At 35.3% G+C, this 16,248-nt stretch overlaps 1 protein-coding gene across 29 annotated transcripts in view; it reads left to right on the forward strand.

Annotated features, from left to right (window-relative positions):
- Positions 1 to 240: 240 nt before the first annotated feature.
- NRCAM (neuronal cell adhesion molecule) overlaps positions 241 to 16,248 on the forward strand; it is a 59,949-nt gene continuing 43,941 nt past the window's right edge. For 14 of the 29 annotated variants that reach the window (XM_062567179.1, XM_062567272.1, XM_062567188.1 and 11 more), the window contains exons 1-8: positions 241 to 292; positions 3,080 to 3,276; positions 4,185 to 4,307; positions 4,695 to 4,865; positions 5,308 to 5,364; positions 7,470 to 7,581; positions 9,530 to 9,714; positions 11,157 to 11,288. In XM_062567179.1, the coding sequence (XP_062423163.1) occupies positions 3,138 to 3,276; positions 4,185 to 4,307; positions 4,695 to 4,865; positions 5,308 to 5,364; positions 7,470 to 7,581; positions 9,530 to 9,714; positions 11,157 to 11,288 (919 nt within the window). In that variant the 5' untranslated portion in view covers positions 241 to 292; positions 3,080 to 3,137. The remainder of the gene's footprint in view (positions 293 to 3,079; positions 3,277 to 4,184; positions 4,308 to 4,694; positions 4,866 to 5,307; positions 5,365 to 7,469; positions 7,582 to 9,529; positions 9,715 to 11,156; positions 11,289 to 16,248) is intronic. The other 15 variants (XM_062567206.1, XM_062567346.1, XM_062567169.1 and 12 more) reach the window with 2 other exon arrangements.

Below are 16,248 nucleotides of genomic sequence, written 5' to 3' on the forward strand. Positions count from 1 at the left end.
GTAGAACTGCACTGATTTGCGAGAGTAGAGAGTTTCAGCCAAATTACAAAGGATACTTTAATTGCAGTCTCTTGTTGCTGATTTTGTTGTCAATTGTAATTCTGCTTTCTCCACTTACAAGGCTTTTGCTGATGCTTTGAAAGTAATAAATTCCTCTCTCTTTCTTAATTATATTCCACAATGAAGTGTCTCAGCCTCCAACAATAACTCAGCAATCTCCAAAAGATTACATTATTGACCCTCGAGAGAATATTGTAATACAGTGTGAAGCAAAAGGAAAGCCACCACCAAGGTTAGTAGTATTTATTTTGCTTTTGTTGGCCTAACAGCATCAGAAAAGTAGGAGAAAATAACTTTTGTAAGCGAACAAGTTAGTGCATATATGTGTGCTTGCATGACACAGACATGCACGCACCAATCCTTTGTAATTTAAACAGCTACTAGGAAGTGATACAAATTTGAATATTTCTCATCTTGTAGTCTCATTTCTGTACCATCAAGCAACTAGTTTTTTTTTTTTCTCCTCGGAGCTCCAATGACATAATAATAGATTATGACACTAATAGAGATAAGTAAGTGCCCATGGCACTATAAAGGATACTATTCTATGAATTGGATCACATTCCAGTATTTGGCATGATGTTCAATAAATATGCACAGTGAATAAATTCAGACTAACCCTAAGAGACTCAAATTTGAGACATGAGAAATTTTTTCTTGTAGTATATTTCATGTTTTCTAAATCACTCAATTCTGTGTGATTCATCTTAAAATACTGTAAAATACTTAAAATACTTTATTCTGTAAGAAGTTAAGATATGTTTATCAGTTTAAATGATCAGTAAGCCTTGATTTGCCAGGTGCATTTTACAGCCTTAAAACAGTTTTATTTTTGGCAGAAATGGTAACCCTTTGCATACACCAGATTCCTAATTGTCTTCTGTTGGAAAGCCCTGTTTCCAGTACCATGAAATAGGGAGTTTCTGAATATTTTTTGCTGGTATCTGAATTGGAAAAAGCGGTTGGAATGATGTATTCTGTCTTTGCCATTTCAGAGATTATAAGACAGAAATGTGCATCTCTGTGTTTTCAGTAATATGTTTCAGTAAGCTACAACTTATTAGCAAGGTTAGCCTATAATTGCTTGTTCAGATTCACACAGAGCTTGTTAAATGTACTTCTACTTATGACTAAAAAGGGTTTTTTTTTCTGCATTATTCTATCTGGTTGCCTTGGAGTCATGATCATTATCATGCTGGGCAGCAGAATAGAGAAGACAGAGATTTTCTATGATGCTCTCACGATTTTTAATGTTCTTTTAATAGTAGGAGTGCAATAATACTACTATGTTTACCAGCGTTTTAAAATAACAGGCATAATGCTATTCTCCAGAATCCTGGGTGATTACAGTGTGCTTTGGGACCACTGTACTGTTTCTGCAGATGTTTCTCCTAAACTCCTTTTTGGGGTGAATTTAGCTAAGAGACTGTGAGCACTGTCCATGAGACTCAAATACCGTAGTCATGTGTCAGGGCTTATTGCTGTACAGCTTCACCCTTCTCGTGAAATAGCTTGTAATTTGTTTTGCCTATTTTTGAAGGTATCACATCCAGATCATTTATTGCAATAAGTAACATGGTCCATTAGTCTTGAATCTGGTCCTACAAATGAATATTGGAGTTTGAACAGCTTGAAAGCTCTGACGCTAAACTTTCTCAGTCAGAGTGAGTGTGAATTGTTCGTTAAAGCAGGGTGACTTTTACTGCAGAGAGTTGGCATAAAAGCGTATAGGTGGGCTGTTTAATATACCTGACCAGCAGAGATTCTCACTTTCAGATATCTGAAGTTCAGGATTTCATACCCCATTTGCCAGCTTTCATTTGAAGCTGTACTGTTTCCCCACATCCTTCAGTGTTCCTGGTAGCTAAGGGTTACAGAAACCCCACAATCTGTGACTTCACCTGCAGATTCCTAGGGAATAGGTTCACACTTCGAGCTCAGAGGGCTCTAGTCCTCCCAAAACCACTGCCACCGTGTTGCAGTGCTCTTCGTTGGCCCCTGTTTCTCCACAGTCCCACGCTGCAATGTACAAACTGCCCTCCTACTGCAGAAGATCAGGGCCACGTCACCTAAAATTTGAACTTTTCCAGTACTGCATATATTTATTCTTTAGGTAACAAGCTAACCATTAATCAGATGTAGTGGTCAAGTTTGTGTTTAAGGGTATGAACCTGCTGTGTAACAAGTACAAAAACTGCTATTCACAGCATGGGGAACGGAGCTCTAGCTCCGCATTACATTGTTAACGGCCAAAAGTACAGTATAAGGCAGGAATTAGTGTTTACAGTAGTAAAAGTTGCACACTGTGAATCTGTGATTTCTACATTTGTTAATGAGTTTTTAATGAGTTTTAACAGTCTTCATTTCAAGTTGCTCCTTTAGTAGACATCTCTTGCTTTGAGTAACACCAGTATGAGCTTACTAGGTTAGTTATGGACTATCAGACTGCAAAATTTCATGTAATGAATCACGGTTGTTTGAATTGGAGTGGTAAAAAGAAATTAAACTCACAACTCAGGCTTTAATTCACTTCAGTAACTTAAAAATGGCCAAATCAATTAAGAGACGTGGTCTTCTGCTGGGACACATTTCAGCCCAGAGCAGATTTTTAAAGGTGAGTTTCTAAACCCTTTCAACAGGTTTTATAGCAGAAATGCTAATGCAGCTTTAGCAATATCAGTTCTAGCAGACATTATTGTATCATCTTTAGTAGAAAGGAAAGCAGTTCCTTTCAGTATATAATTATCTTTCGAACCTTTTTTTATGTATTTTTAAAAATAAAAATATTGACTTTGAAATGGCCAGGTTACCCCAAACCTTTTATTTTAAAGTATTGCCAGATCTGTTAAAGAAGCGCTCTATTACTTCCTTTGTTGATTTAGTTTGAGAGCAAATATTATTTATAAACTGAAGGAAAAAATGCAGTGTGTTACTAAAAATGGCTTTTTTATTTCTCTCCATGTGATCTACCATAAGCTACTGAAGAAACAATTTTTTATTTTTGCCTTTGTTACTGTAGCTTCTCATGGACACGCAATGGAACTCATTTTGATATAGATAAAGATGCACAGGTAACAATGAAACCAAATTCAGGAACCCTTGTCATAAATATTATGAACGGTGGAAAGGCAGAAGCATATGAAGGCATATACCAGTGTACAGCAAGGAATGAACGAGGAGCAGCCATTTCCAACAATATTGTCATAAGGCCATCCAGTAAGTGAAACTCTAATATTCTTAGGATGTGAAAAACTTACATTTGCTTATTTTCTTAGGGACATTTTGCTTTAATTATTCTCTTTTTTCCCTCTCTTAAAAAAGACAACCTTTTAATCATCAAAGTGGTCTGATTAGAACGTATTGTATTTTATACAGTTAATAAAATATTGCATGTGCTCTCTAAAATTTCTTAGAATATTAAATACCCAGAATGTTTTTCTGATTTTTTTTTTTTTCGGTACATCTGGATGACCTACAATGTTTAAAATTGGGTAGTATATACAACATTACAATTAGAAAAGAAAACTGTAAATCTTTAATGTACATCTTTGTTGAGGACAATCTTTATTCTCTTTTTCTGATGCACATACTTCATAGTTTTTGTAGTAGCTTTAACATAGAACAGATAGGGACCAAAAAGGAGAAAAAGCTAATATAATTCATTTAATTAATGATAAACTGTTTCTACTGATATTTCTGTCATTTTAATTTCAGATCAGTTTTTCAAGCTTCTCAGCTTAAAGCATATTGTTCTCAGATATTTCATTAAATCAGTTTTAATACTACTTTCTGAAGGTCTAACTTCTCTTTTCATCGTGTGCATCACTTTTTTCTTGCATTTCGAGAAACTGTTGCAGAAGCTTCAGTCATTAGCCAAAATAATTTGAGTAAATTGGTTATACAACAGTGAATCGCTGTTGTAAAAAATATTTTAAATAAAACTTTCTTTTCTCCCAGGAAAACATAAAGAGTAAAAATTAAATCTTTAATAAATATTATAGGACCCAAATTTTTGATGTATATAGTTATTCCATATGTTTGGAATTGTGTGTGTAGTTCTTCCTTAAATCCTGGAATTTTTGTCAATCTATGGTTTGTGTGTGTGTTGAAATTATTTTCTGTAGGATCCCCTTTGTGGACTAAAGAAAAACTAGAACCAAATCAAGTTCGAGAAGGTGATTCTCTAGTGCTACACTGCAGACCTCCTGTTGGCTTACCACCACCTATCATCTTTTGGATGGATAATGGTAAGTTTGTTTTTTATGAAGATTTACTGTATTTGTCTCAATTCTTATAAGCAGTTCATCAGTGCTTACTAAGACTTACTACAGATGGCGGAGTTTCGCTCTAAGCTAAAATTCAATGAAATTGAATTGAAATTGAAATGAGAAAGCAAGCGTAATGCAGCCCAAGAGCATAAATTCAAAAGCAATTGGAGATCTCAGTGTGCATTTTAAATTAACACATTGGGGAAGAAAGGGAAGACAAGGACGCTCCAGAAGAAATGTCCAAAAGACTACAGGAAAGTTGCAAAGAAATAAGCTGTTACAGAAAGTGTAATGGAACAAATTCTGCAGGTCATAACAATAGGTGTGTATTATAGTTGAAATAAATGTGTTCTTGTTTCTGCTTAGCTTTCCAAAGGTTACCTCAAAGTGAAAGAGTTTCCCAAGGTCTAAATGGAGACCTTTATTTTTCTAATGTACAACCAGAAGACACCCGTGAAGACTATATCTGCTATGCAAGATTTAATCATACACAAACCATACAGCAGAAGCAACCAATTTCTGTAAAGGTTCTTTCAAGTAAGTATTGCAGTACCTAATCACATCCTAACATTGTATTTATCCAGTATTCTTAGCTATTTGCCAACAGTTAAATAGTTCTACACTAGGTAATTTTGATATTTTAATTCTGAATAAGAAATTAAATTACTCTATAAACCTTGGAATGTAATCTCCGATTTTCTTGATATATAATTTGTTGTAAAAGCTGTTGACTTTATTAGGCTTTTTTCTTTTGAAAAAATGTTTTGTAATATTTGAGTAAATGAAAAATTACAGTGTAATAAATAACAGTTTTGAAATGGTTTTCATGTATAAGAATACCAATTTATTGTCGTAACTATTGAAACAAATTAATCGATCATTTGATTAACTCACCATGGCCCTATCATCACGTTTTGATTCCCAGTACTTTGATTTATCCCTCTTATATGCATTCTTCATGATATTCTGTTTATTTCAGTGGATTCATTGAATGACACTATAGCTGCTAATTTGAGTGACACTGATATTTATGGTGGTGAGTTACATGGTCCCCACTGATACTCCCTGTTTCACAGTAGCATTTAGTTAACTAACTTCACCTCCATGGCTACTTACCTTTGTTCCCTTTCCAGTTTCTAATGAAGGTGCCTATTAGTACTGGTGATAATAATTTGCTTTAGAAAGGGACTGCACAATGTGATCCTTTAAAATATGTAATATTAATGTAACATGGCTCGTTTAAAAAAAAAAAAAAAAAAAAAAAAAAAAAAAAGCACCCACAATTCTTACAATAAATGAGTCCTTACACACTGGGACAGATTTTGCAAATTATCTATTTGATTGCTTATGTAACGTGTTGCTTGTTTATATTTTTCCTCCAATTTAACTGATAATTGGATGTATTCATTATCACTAGGACTATTCAATATCACATGCTGCATTATAAGTAATAACAGTTAAGTATTTAACAGATGCATTTCACATTTAATAATTTCTTGAATGTGCCATTCATTTTTAATGTGTTTCATGAGTGTAAAACTGGAATGAATTAAAATCTAAACACTTTAACACTATCTGTAAAATTAACTTCGTAGGGGAAAAGGGAGTTGCATTTGTTTGTTTGAGCTGATCTTTACATTAATCTAAGCTGAATGGTCGTCTTTTGTATATTGTGACTGAAATCCTCCTCAACAGGTGTACATGTGTTTATAGTGAGGCAGCTTTGGAGTAAGACTGATTTCATATGAGTTGAAGTTTTAGATGCCCCTCAGTTAATACTTTGAGACAGATAACAAAATAGAACTAATGAAGTGTATTGTCCTTTTTCCTTGTCAAATGAGGCTTTGTAGATATTAAACCTTAATTTACTGATATCTAAAATGTAGCAGGAGCATGGAATCTTTTTAATTCTCTGCATAAAAATAATTTCCTTTCATGAACAAACATGAAGTATTTACCTGAGCGCAATTTGAGGTAGTAACTGCAATTAGTGGAGAGAAAACAGTTCAGTTGTCTCATAGCTCAGAAATACCAGAGCTAATCCTGAATTTTTGTAATCTCATAATGTGAGTCAGTGGTCCTTTGCAGAGCAGAAACTGGACAAATTAGTTACTGCCTGTGACTACTGGCAGTGTTCTTCACTCTACCTTTTTTGTCCCCCAATTTAGAGAGTCATACCTGTATTAGTTTTTAAGGAAGTCAGGGTACATACTGTATGAAAATTATTTTAAGGGTCTGTGTATATTAATCTATCAGTAAATCCTATATTGTAATAAACAAGACAGAACAATGTTTGTTTCTACCCACATTTTTTAGATGGTACAATAATTTATTGTAATGATTTAGACTACTGCACTTTACAGCAAGTTAATTATATATTATAAAATTGCTGTTGAATGTTAGAGTATTTATGGAACACAGTCCATTATTCTGATTTTTATGAAGGCATATGAAATATAGTAGACTTCGGAAGCCAACAGAATACAATTTCTGGCTGTCTGCTGACTATGTTTTTTTTTCTTGTGAAAAATAGTTCATAATTATCAGACTAGAGAATACTTTGAATAAATATATAGCAAGAGGAGAAGACATCTCTGAACTTTGCAAGAGACATCCTTCACACTCTAGAATATAATGAATAAAGCATAGTGCACAGTGGATTCTCCCTTTTATCACTTTGGTTTATATTTCTGCACACAATAACCTTGCTTTATTTATGTTTTGATGGAAGCCCTATAACTTTTGGTAGCTTTCAGTCTTGCAGTATGACTCATATCGGTTGTTCCTCACGCTTCGAAATAGTTCTGCTGAAGTGAATAGGAGCTGCTTAGGATTAGGGCTCTGTGTGCAGCCTTCAGGCCGCATAGTTGCCTATGTAAAAACTATATCAACTGCTCCCCTCTTTTATATAAGATTTTTCATTTATGTGTTCAAAATTACAGCATTTGTCAGGCTGAGATATGATTATATTATGTCTGTCAAAAATCTAACTTGTTGGACCATTGTGTAACATGATGATTTTTAGTTAAATGGACATTGTGCAGCAATATTTCCGTCCAAAACATGAGAATGGCTGTATGCATTTGATCAGTATTAAAATAAAGTTTAGAAATTCATTATTTTAATTTTCTCTTGTTTCAGCCAAACCAGTTACAGAGAGGCAACCAGTTCTTCTAACACCAACAGGTAGCACAAGTAACAAAGTGGAACTGAGAGGAAATGTGCTTTTGTTGGAGTGCATTGCAGCAGGATTGTGAGTTACTTTTTAGCCAGTGTTTCTTTAATTAAAAATAAAAAAAACATAGAAACAATTCAGAGACACTTAAAAAGTTACCGCTGTAAGAACCTAGGTGTTTTAAAGTGACAGTATTACAGCCTCAGAGACAGTATGTAAAATAGAATGGATTTAAAGTCAGCCATTTATGTGGGCATCAGTAGGTTTTAAAACTAAGAACATAAATATTGTGGCCCCTGCTTTCTGATATCACCAACCTCTTATAGTTAGGATTCAGGTTTTGCTACTGTTCCTTTTCAGGACATAAGCAAGAAACATCATAGGGTTATCTTGGACACACATCTGCTGAATTACACTGATGACTTGTCATCATGCTCTACTAGAATGCCTGAATCAAGCCACTGTTTTTATTCTCTTAAATTTACCATCGCTAGCCCTCAAGTTGTATTAAAATCAATAAGAATATGCTGGTCTAATCTAAAAAAGCTACTCTCACACTGCTAAAAATTAATTGTGAGATCAGTTAGGTGGGAGTTATTAGAACATACCTTCAACTCCTTGTATTTAACATCCCACTGTAATTGAGTTTAATTGGTACTTGTTTCTTCAATGTAATCCATGTTCATCTCTGCTGGTTATTGTGCAAGTAGAAAATGACTGAGTAGTAGTTTAACTTCATGAACTAGTTTGATCTTACATCCGTTTCATTCTCAAGAAGAAATCAGGGAAGTGTGCATCACTAATGCAGAACTGGAAAATCTTTTAGTACCTATTTCATCACTGTGAGTGTGTTTACAGTGCACAAAGCCATGTGATGCAGAGCTTTCTGAGGAACAAGGCAAGCCCAAAATTGCAAATGATGCAGCAGAGCATCATGCAGATGTATTCACCTGTGTAAACTCCACAGGCATGCTCAGGCATAGCTTGACACAGTGCGATACAAGCATAAATGCATTGCTGCCGTCCCAGCTCTAGTCAATTCAAGTGTCTTTGCATCATGCACTACTGCAAAACCACACCTATGAGTGGGAGTAGAATCAACTCTGATAATCTTCATCCATAGTTTACTTTTGTTCTTTTTCATAACCCTGCAATAAAAATATTCAGTGATCTAAGCTCCTTCATGTAGTTTTCTTTTTTAAATATTGCAGTGTGGGAAGCTCACACAGATGTCCACAAGGGGCCAGATTCAGTTCTTCTACTTGTCTAAAGCAACTATTTCAAATCATTGATACCATGATTTAAATTCAGCTTTCCTATGTGTCTCTGTTATAAAATATGCGATTCTAGATTTCTTGCGGAATATTTGCTTTGAATCATAGTATTTGAGAGGGAACATTTTACTCAGTAAATAACAACTTGCAATTTGTTACAAATTTAGAAGTATATCTACATGAGTTTGGATAACTCTCAACTTCCGTGGACAACACGGAGTTTAGCCAAGATTTAAATACACTGCAGTGCCAGGTAATTATACCTGAGCAAGCACTGATATTTTTCTTTAATTCTCACAGGAAAATTTTCTGTCTGATAATAGCACTGCTGTAAAATTTATGATTATCATGGAATATTAGGGTATTGCTCAAGTGAAAGACAATTGCAAACTTATTTGGCAGCTAACTTTTAAGAGCATCATTTTACCACAAGAAAATTGTATAAGTGCAATAGGATTTTAATTGTATTTGTATGGTTTTTGTTAGCTATCAGGGATTCTAGATTATCAGCAGGCAAATGTATTCCATAATTATTGAGCCTGCAAACAGATGGCTATTGACAGTGTTAGTGAGGCTTGTCATTTCCTAGAAACAAATGCTGGCATATTTTGCAGATTTGCTGGACATGCCCCAGAATGTGGGTAAAGGCTCTTAATACAATTATTTTTGAAATATTTATTGAAAAATGAATGGTCTCCTAGTCTTCCTTTTTCCCTGGTCCCTAAATATGATCTATGTTTTTGCTTCTCCAGACCCACACCAGTAATCCGCTGGATTAAAGAGGGTGGGGAATTGCCAGCCAACAGAACGTTTTTTGAAAACTTTAAGAAAACTCTCAAGATCATAGATGTTTCTGAAGCTGATTCTGGAAATTACAAATGTATAGCAAGAAATATATTAGGTTCTACTCACCATGTCATTTCAGTAACTGTTAAAGGTAATACTCAAATAATCCCTAATTTAATAGCATCAACATCCAAAATACAAGAATGAACATATTCTGTTTGAAAAGCTTTCTAGGATGAACTATAGCTGCAAGAATGAGTGATAATGATTTAAAAAAAGAAGTGACAAAACAATCATTAAACCAACTAATTCTGTTATCTGATGGACTTCTCTAACACATTTCTCTTTTTAATTTGTTCTCCTATTGAGACCATACTGTAATACTGTAATAATTGTAAAATAATTTCTTAGTTTGTACCTGTGCTACATTTTCTTTAGATCCTTAGATTACGTGTCATAAAACTGCTTATTTCCTTTTTTTTTTTTTTTAATATCCTTCTCCATCTTTTTTCTTCGGTTTCTCTTTATTTTCTTGATCCTTTTTGCTCTCCATTAATATAGCCCTGATTCTTTCTCTGCTATATTTTTCTCATTTGTCTATTTGTTTCATGTTGCTATAGTCTTCTTCCTTTTTCTCTCTTAATCTTTTCATGTTTTTTACCACTTGTATCCAATTATGATATCTTACTAATTCTAAAAACACAATATGTTGGTCTAAATATGACCTGTAAAAATTTGTTTTGAACATCCTGAAAGAAAATATTTAGGATTAGAGCTAATTAGTCTTTTAAAATCAGCTGCAGTGTTCATTTGGCATGCTAAATATCCATTTTTATTAATGTGATCTTTTTCTAGTCCAATATGCTTTTGTGGTCAAATTCTACCTTCTATTTAATAGTAGAAGTTTGATTTTTTTATTTGCATCTATCCATCAATCTAAAATCTGAAATGTATTTGCAACATGTGATAACATATGCTATTTGTGGTGATTTATTATACGAAAGGTGGTGGCATAGATGAAGGCCTTTTGGTCAGGAAAATGTTTCTTTCATTTTGATACCTGTGTATCTTTCAACTGTCTTAGGTAAACATCTGGCCCTACTGCAGTCACCGATTCAATTCAGAGAGATGAAGAATTCAGTGATTTCTAAGTTTCACTCTTGACATTAAATCAATTTGCATAATCTAACCTAACTCCAGTTCTATCAGAGTCAATACTGTAACCATGGATATCTCTGAATTTAATCAGAACACCACTCTGTCTGCTGTATATGCTGTAGTTCGCTTTCTTTAGGAAAAGCAAATTACATTAAAAGCAGATAACACCCTTAAACAAAGCAAAGAATCTCGTTATATCTCAGAATTTGGAAGTAAACCGCTGCCCCCTTTTCAGTGCAGTAGGTGATCAATAACTCTGTTTAGCCAAAGTGCAATTTTACTGGTTAATTTTTGAGTATCATAGATATAAAAAAATAAGAATGCAAGTGTTTAGCTCTATGTGCTTTTTGAATTATTTTATTGTTACGGTGACTTATATGATTTTCTGTATATCATTTTGGAAAAAGGTTGCTATGTTTCTCTTCCTAATCCCAGCTGCCCCATACTGGATAACAGCACCCAGAAACCTGGTCTTGTCTCCTGGAGAGGATGGGATGTTGATCTGCAGAGCTAATGGCAACCCAAAGCCTCATATAAGCTGGTTAACAAATGGCGTTCCCATAGCAAGTAAGATTTTTAATTATCTTATAGGAGAATTAATAAGGGAATAGGAGGAATGTTTTTATAATTTTGTCTTTTTTTTATACATTTAAAATGTATTTTTTAATATAAATGAAGTCAGTATGAGTTGTTTTAGCCTGATGGTTATTACTAAATTATAAATGAGGTGGTAAAAATGCTGGAGTTGGTAAAGATGGAAAGAGAAAATATGCCTCTGATGTGCTTGAGAGCATTAGAGTTTGTGACTGTACACCTGGTTATCCCATCTGGTGTTCTGCTGAGGATATAGCTGCAGGGATGGGTGCAACCGTATCATACTGGGTGTACCAATCATAGCCACCAAGCTATGCCATGTTCCTTTGACAGAGATATCATGGGAGTAGAATTTCTACCAGTGTGTTGCTTTTGCAGTCATGTTTGCCATCTCGTTTGCTGCCCAGGTGGAAAGCTGATTTTATCTAAGAGTTGGAAAGGTTCCCTAAAAGGGTAGGTGTTTGGATGTACTTTTGCAAGGTTTACAGCTTAGAATACGTTTTAGCCGTCAAGGCTTCAGCCCTAAAAATCAGTAGCAAAACTGATTGGATGAGTCAGCAACTGCCTAGAAAACAATCTGTGCCAAGCAGATGTCGAAGAAAAGGAAAGGCCAAGACAGTGAAACAACTGGTTCCCTGTATCCATATACAGCAACCCTGAATTGGTCATTGAGTCACTTAATTGATAAAGAGTTATGACTGGCAATGCTGTATGGCAGACACAGGACAGCTGCTATACATAGCGTAATATAACTTGAAAAGGGTTTGCTGGAGAAAACCTCCGTGTATTGTCAGCTCTTTTGGCACTCAACACAGCCAGTACCGTAAAATCACTCTTGGTCCTTTTACCTTTATCCTTCTTTCATGAAGCAATAACCAAGCAATCTACCCTGTTGCCTTGCTAGAGATAATATAGTCTAAAATATTGGTGCGTTGAAAGTATAAAAGACTAACTGAAAGACTGAGTTTCAGGAGATGTTTAAGCATGTTGATGAAGTAAATGTCACGGAGTTTAGGACACAGAGGAGAATTCTCTGCAGTGATGATCTAGGAAGTAGCAACAGGAGAACAAGAACAAGATATATTCAAAGTATTTTGGATACAAGAGCGATGAAACTGAACTGGAAGGAAAGAATATACAACTTTGGGGGAAAAAATGAGGAGATATATATATACATTTAAATATCAGACCTCTGCATATCTTAATGCCTATTTTATAACTGAATTTTGTACTTGTCCTGATCTTTCCTTTCTGGGTTTTTGGGTGGTCTTCTATCTTTTATATAATTACCTTTTCTTTTTTGCCTGGATGCAGTTAGACCCTGATAGAGTCTTATCCACTTTAAATATTTAAGTAAAAGTTTACTGGATGCTCCAGTACGCTGAATCTCTCAGGGCATCTAAGCAAGAGAAGCAGCATGAGCACAGTAAGATGCAGTTCTTATGAATCTTTTGATTTTGTAATGCTCTGAGTTACCAGAAGCTGGTCTGGAGACTCCTAACTACAGTCTGCCCTTTTGTTCACTTGTTACTAAGTGATAGAATTGAGCCCCTGTTCTTTCTACTGAATTATTAGTAAACTGTAAAAGGAAACTAAAGCAGCTGTTTCAGCTTCAGGGCAGTGCTGAGAGCGCTACACCCGTGGCAGCATTTCAAAGAAAAAGAGCTACATTTGAATTTCAAAGCCCTGCTGTCATCATGTGTCTCACAATGTGCCTCCTGTGGCCCAGTAATCTGTTTGCAATACTTTAATTTTCTATTGGAAAGCACAACTGGGAGATGCTTAATTCTTCCGGTTTTGTTTTTCCATAATAGAGTCAGACAAGGAAGGGAGAATGTTGAAGAAAAAGCCATTCGTCCATGTCTCAGTCAAAAGGTGATGCTTAAATAGCAAAAGAGGAAAGAAAGAAGGAAAAGGGAGGAAAGATGAAGAGCAGCTTCATATCAAAATAAATTAAAAAATGAATGTATTTTAAGTATCTGTGAAAACAGAGCAAAGGTGTGCATTTTGCCAGATTGTATTATGGAGAGTAAAAGCATTTTTGAAGGAAGATCTTTAGATTCCTTTTCAGTCTTTACTTCATTTTCATCAACAGTAATATTTAAAAGAAAAAACTTACTTTAAATTTAAGCTGTTTCAGACATCCGGGAGCAATAAGGACCTAACCATATAATGTTTACTCACAGGAGTAATTTGAGCTTACATACACAGTCCCACTGAGGTCAATTAGAATTACTTTTGGAAAGTAGCAATTGGAAGTTCAGGCCATGACTCCACTTTGCCTTGTGCTTCAATTAACGCTGAAGTTCTGCATTATTTATATTGCTTCATAATCCGTTGTGTTTAACTGCTTAGATGTTCACATGGTTTTACAGAAGGGAAACCATGCATAAAGTATCTCGATTTTCTTAAGAAAGTAACAACTCAGAGTAATTGGGGAAGGGAAACACTCTCATAATTGGACTTCAGGAAAGCATTTCAAATACTGCACAAAGGACTAATTTATTGGTTCAGTAGTTTATAGTTCATGGTGAGCTACTAAATATTAAATACACACACTTAGATTTAGACAAAGTCATGCACTGAAAGGTGCTATTTATCTTCTTTCAACATGTCCTTTGCTTGTTTATGTCACATTTCACATTAAATCGTAGTTTTTAGTTAGTCTCCATTAGTAATCACATTGAATTTAAAGGAAAAACATTAGCCCTTAGATTTCCTTCATGAAAGGGCTTGATTATCCCTGGCTGAGAGATTTGTCATCCATTGCATTCTCTGTGGGTGTACACACAAGCTGTTACCACAGCCGTGGGAGGGTGGGGTGAAATCTGCCGGACTCTGATGCCCCAAGGAATTCAGTCTCAAGGAGGAGAGAGCTGTCAGGGCAGACATTTATACACTGCTTCTGCTATCGTTATGTTGGAACTATGCATCTGGCCTAATAACTGTAGCAGATACATAAAACTGAGTATCAGAGGCTTTTGTATTCTGCATAAGATAGTCAAACAACAGTTATGGCTAATGCATAGAATAGCGACAGAAGATGCAGGTAATATTCTGTTGTCCCTTTGGGGTTACTGTCAAAATCAGAAAATCGCCCTGGAACAAGGATTAGAATAATCTCAGGAAAAAAATTTTCCGAGAAGCAAGTTGGATTACTAGAAAAATGAAGAGGACATCTTTTTCCATGTCCCATCTCTTCCAAAATTAAGTCTGACAGTTCACTGTAAGGGGTAGAGTAAGGCAAAACTGCATTACTTTACTAGGTCTCATTTTTATTACTTAGTTTCAATTTTGATTTTACTGTATAGTTCTGAAGTATGTCTGCTGCACTATGCTCACCCTTGCTATTTCACTATCTGTTTTTGTCCTGCCTGTATTCAACTCTGAAAGCATAACCTGAGCCTTTGCCTGCTCAGAACTTCTACAGCCTTTCTGCATATACCACCAAGTCGGTGTTCATCTGGATAGAAATACATCTGTAGTTCCATGAACCATTGCTTAAATTCCCTTTCTTCACCTTATCCTTCCTTCCTCTTCCTCCAACTTCCTCTAAAAAGGAAAAAAAAAAAAAAAAAAAAAAAAAAAAAACCATACATAACATCCCGTAACATATATAATATGATATTTTGGCAGTATGATCACAGATTTGAGAGGGTAGGTTTGTCTTGCATAATATCTCCTATTTTGAGTTAACTGGATGCTCATTCGTGGATTTTATAATAAACCAAGAGGTCTCTTCATTAGGGACATACCTTCTTATCAAGCCACCTCAATGACTACACGCTAAAATATTCCTCCCTCCTTTATTGGTTTGTTGGTTAATAAAAAAAAGCAAAAGTTACTGTAATACAGGTGACTCTGCAATCCTTTGAGAACTTGAAAAGCATACATGAGCATCACTAGACAAGGACCATATGTTTCCAAATTCGTATCAAGGAAAAAAAAAACAATTGTCTTTACTTTCTTATTTTTTTTTCACAATAACAGGGTCTTTAGAACTATTTCTGAAGTTAAAGTTGTTGAAAATCATGTTTTTGAGCCATGATTGGTCTCAGCCGCAAGTTTACTTTCACTATTATCTATGCATAAACTTAGACAGAATTACAGTAATGGTAGAATTATGACAAGCATCCTGTATGAAAATCTAAATCAAATGATTGACAGTAAATCAAGTAAGCTGTGCCTGAGTATAGCTGTCAGCTGAATGTTTAAGATCAGTAAAGGAGCTGGGTGATATAACAATCTAACTTCTGGGGCCTGACCATGCAAGATGAAGTGTAGCACATGGATGAAGACATGTAGATGCTGTTTGTGTTGTGTGGGAGAATTAAGTGTGTCAGAAAACAATCTGTAATGGACAGTGATCTCAACAGGCAGCTTTCTAAAAGCACTGCTGTTCAGCAAGCAAATAGCTAGATGGGTCCAATGGAAACACTGATTAACCTGGTACTTTTCTCAGGTACATATTTTCCCTCTAAGGATCCACAGCTTGAAACTCTTTTTTCTGAAAACAAGCATCCACCTATTTTCCTTCAAAGGACTGAAGAGGGATTTCTCTTTTTCTTCTGTAACTGCAGCAGTGGGAAGAGAAGATCTAATGGTTAGGTTATTTCTTTAAGATCTGGTTCCATCTTCAGCTGCAGAAGATTGAACTAATTAATGGCTTCCATCTCCCCGAAAGGAGCAGCCCTGTATAAGTTGTTATGTATGGAAGTGTGTGTGAGGGAGGTATTCTGTGCAGTCATTAAAGCTAAGTCATCAGGCAGAAAACGATCCAAGACTCAGTGGACAAGAAAGAATGGAAACCTAGAGCAAGGGACCGGGAGTAGCACAGGGGTCAGAGCACCCACTTGGGCGTGGGAAGTTCTGTGCTTTGTGGAGGATGGTTGTAAGTATTTTCCATTTAACAGTGATTTATATGCAGAAACAG

Source organism: Rhea pennata, chromosome 1 (assembly GCF_028389875.1).
Source record: "Rhea pennata isolate bPtePen1 chromosome 1, bPtePen1.pri, whole genome shotgun sequence".
In the NCBI taxonomy this organism is placed as follows: domain Eukaryota; kingdom Metazoa; phylum Chordata; class Aves; order Rheiformes; family Rheidae; genus Rhea; species Rhea pennata.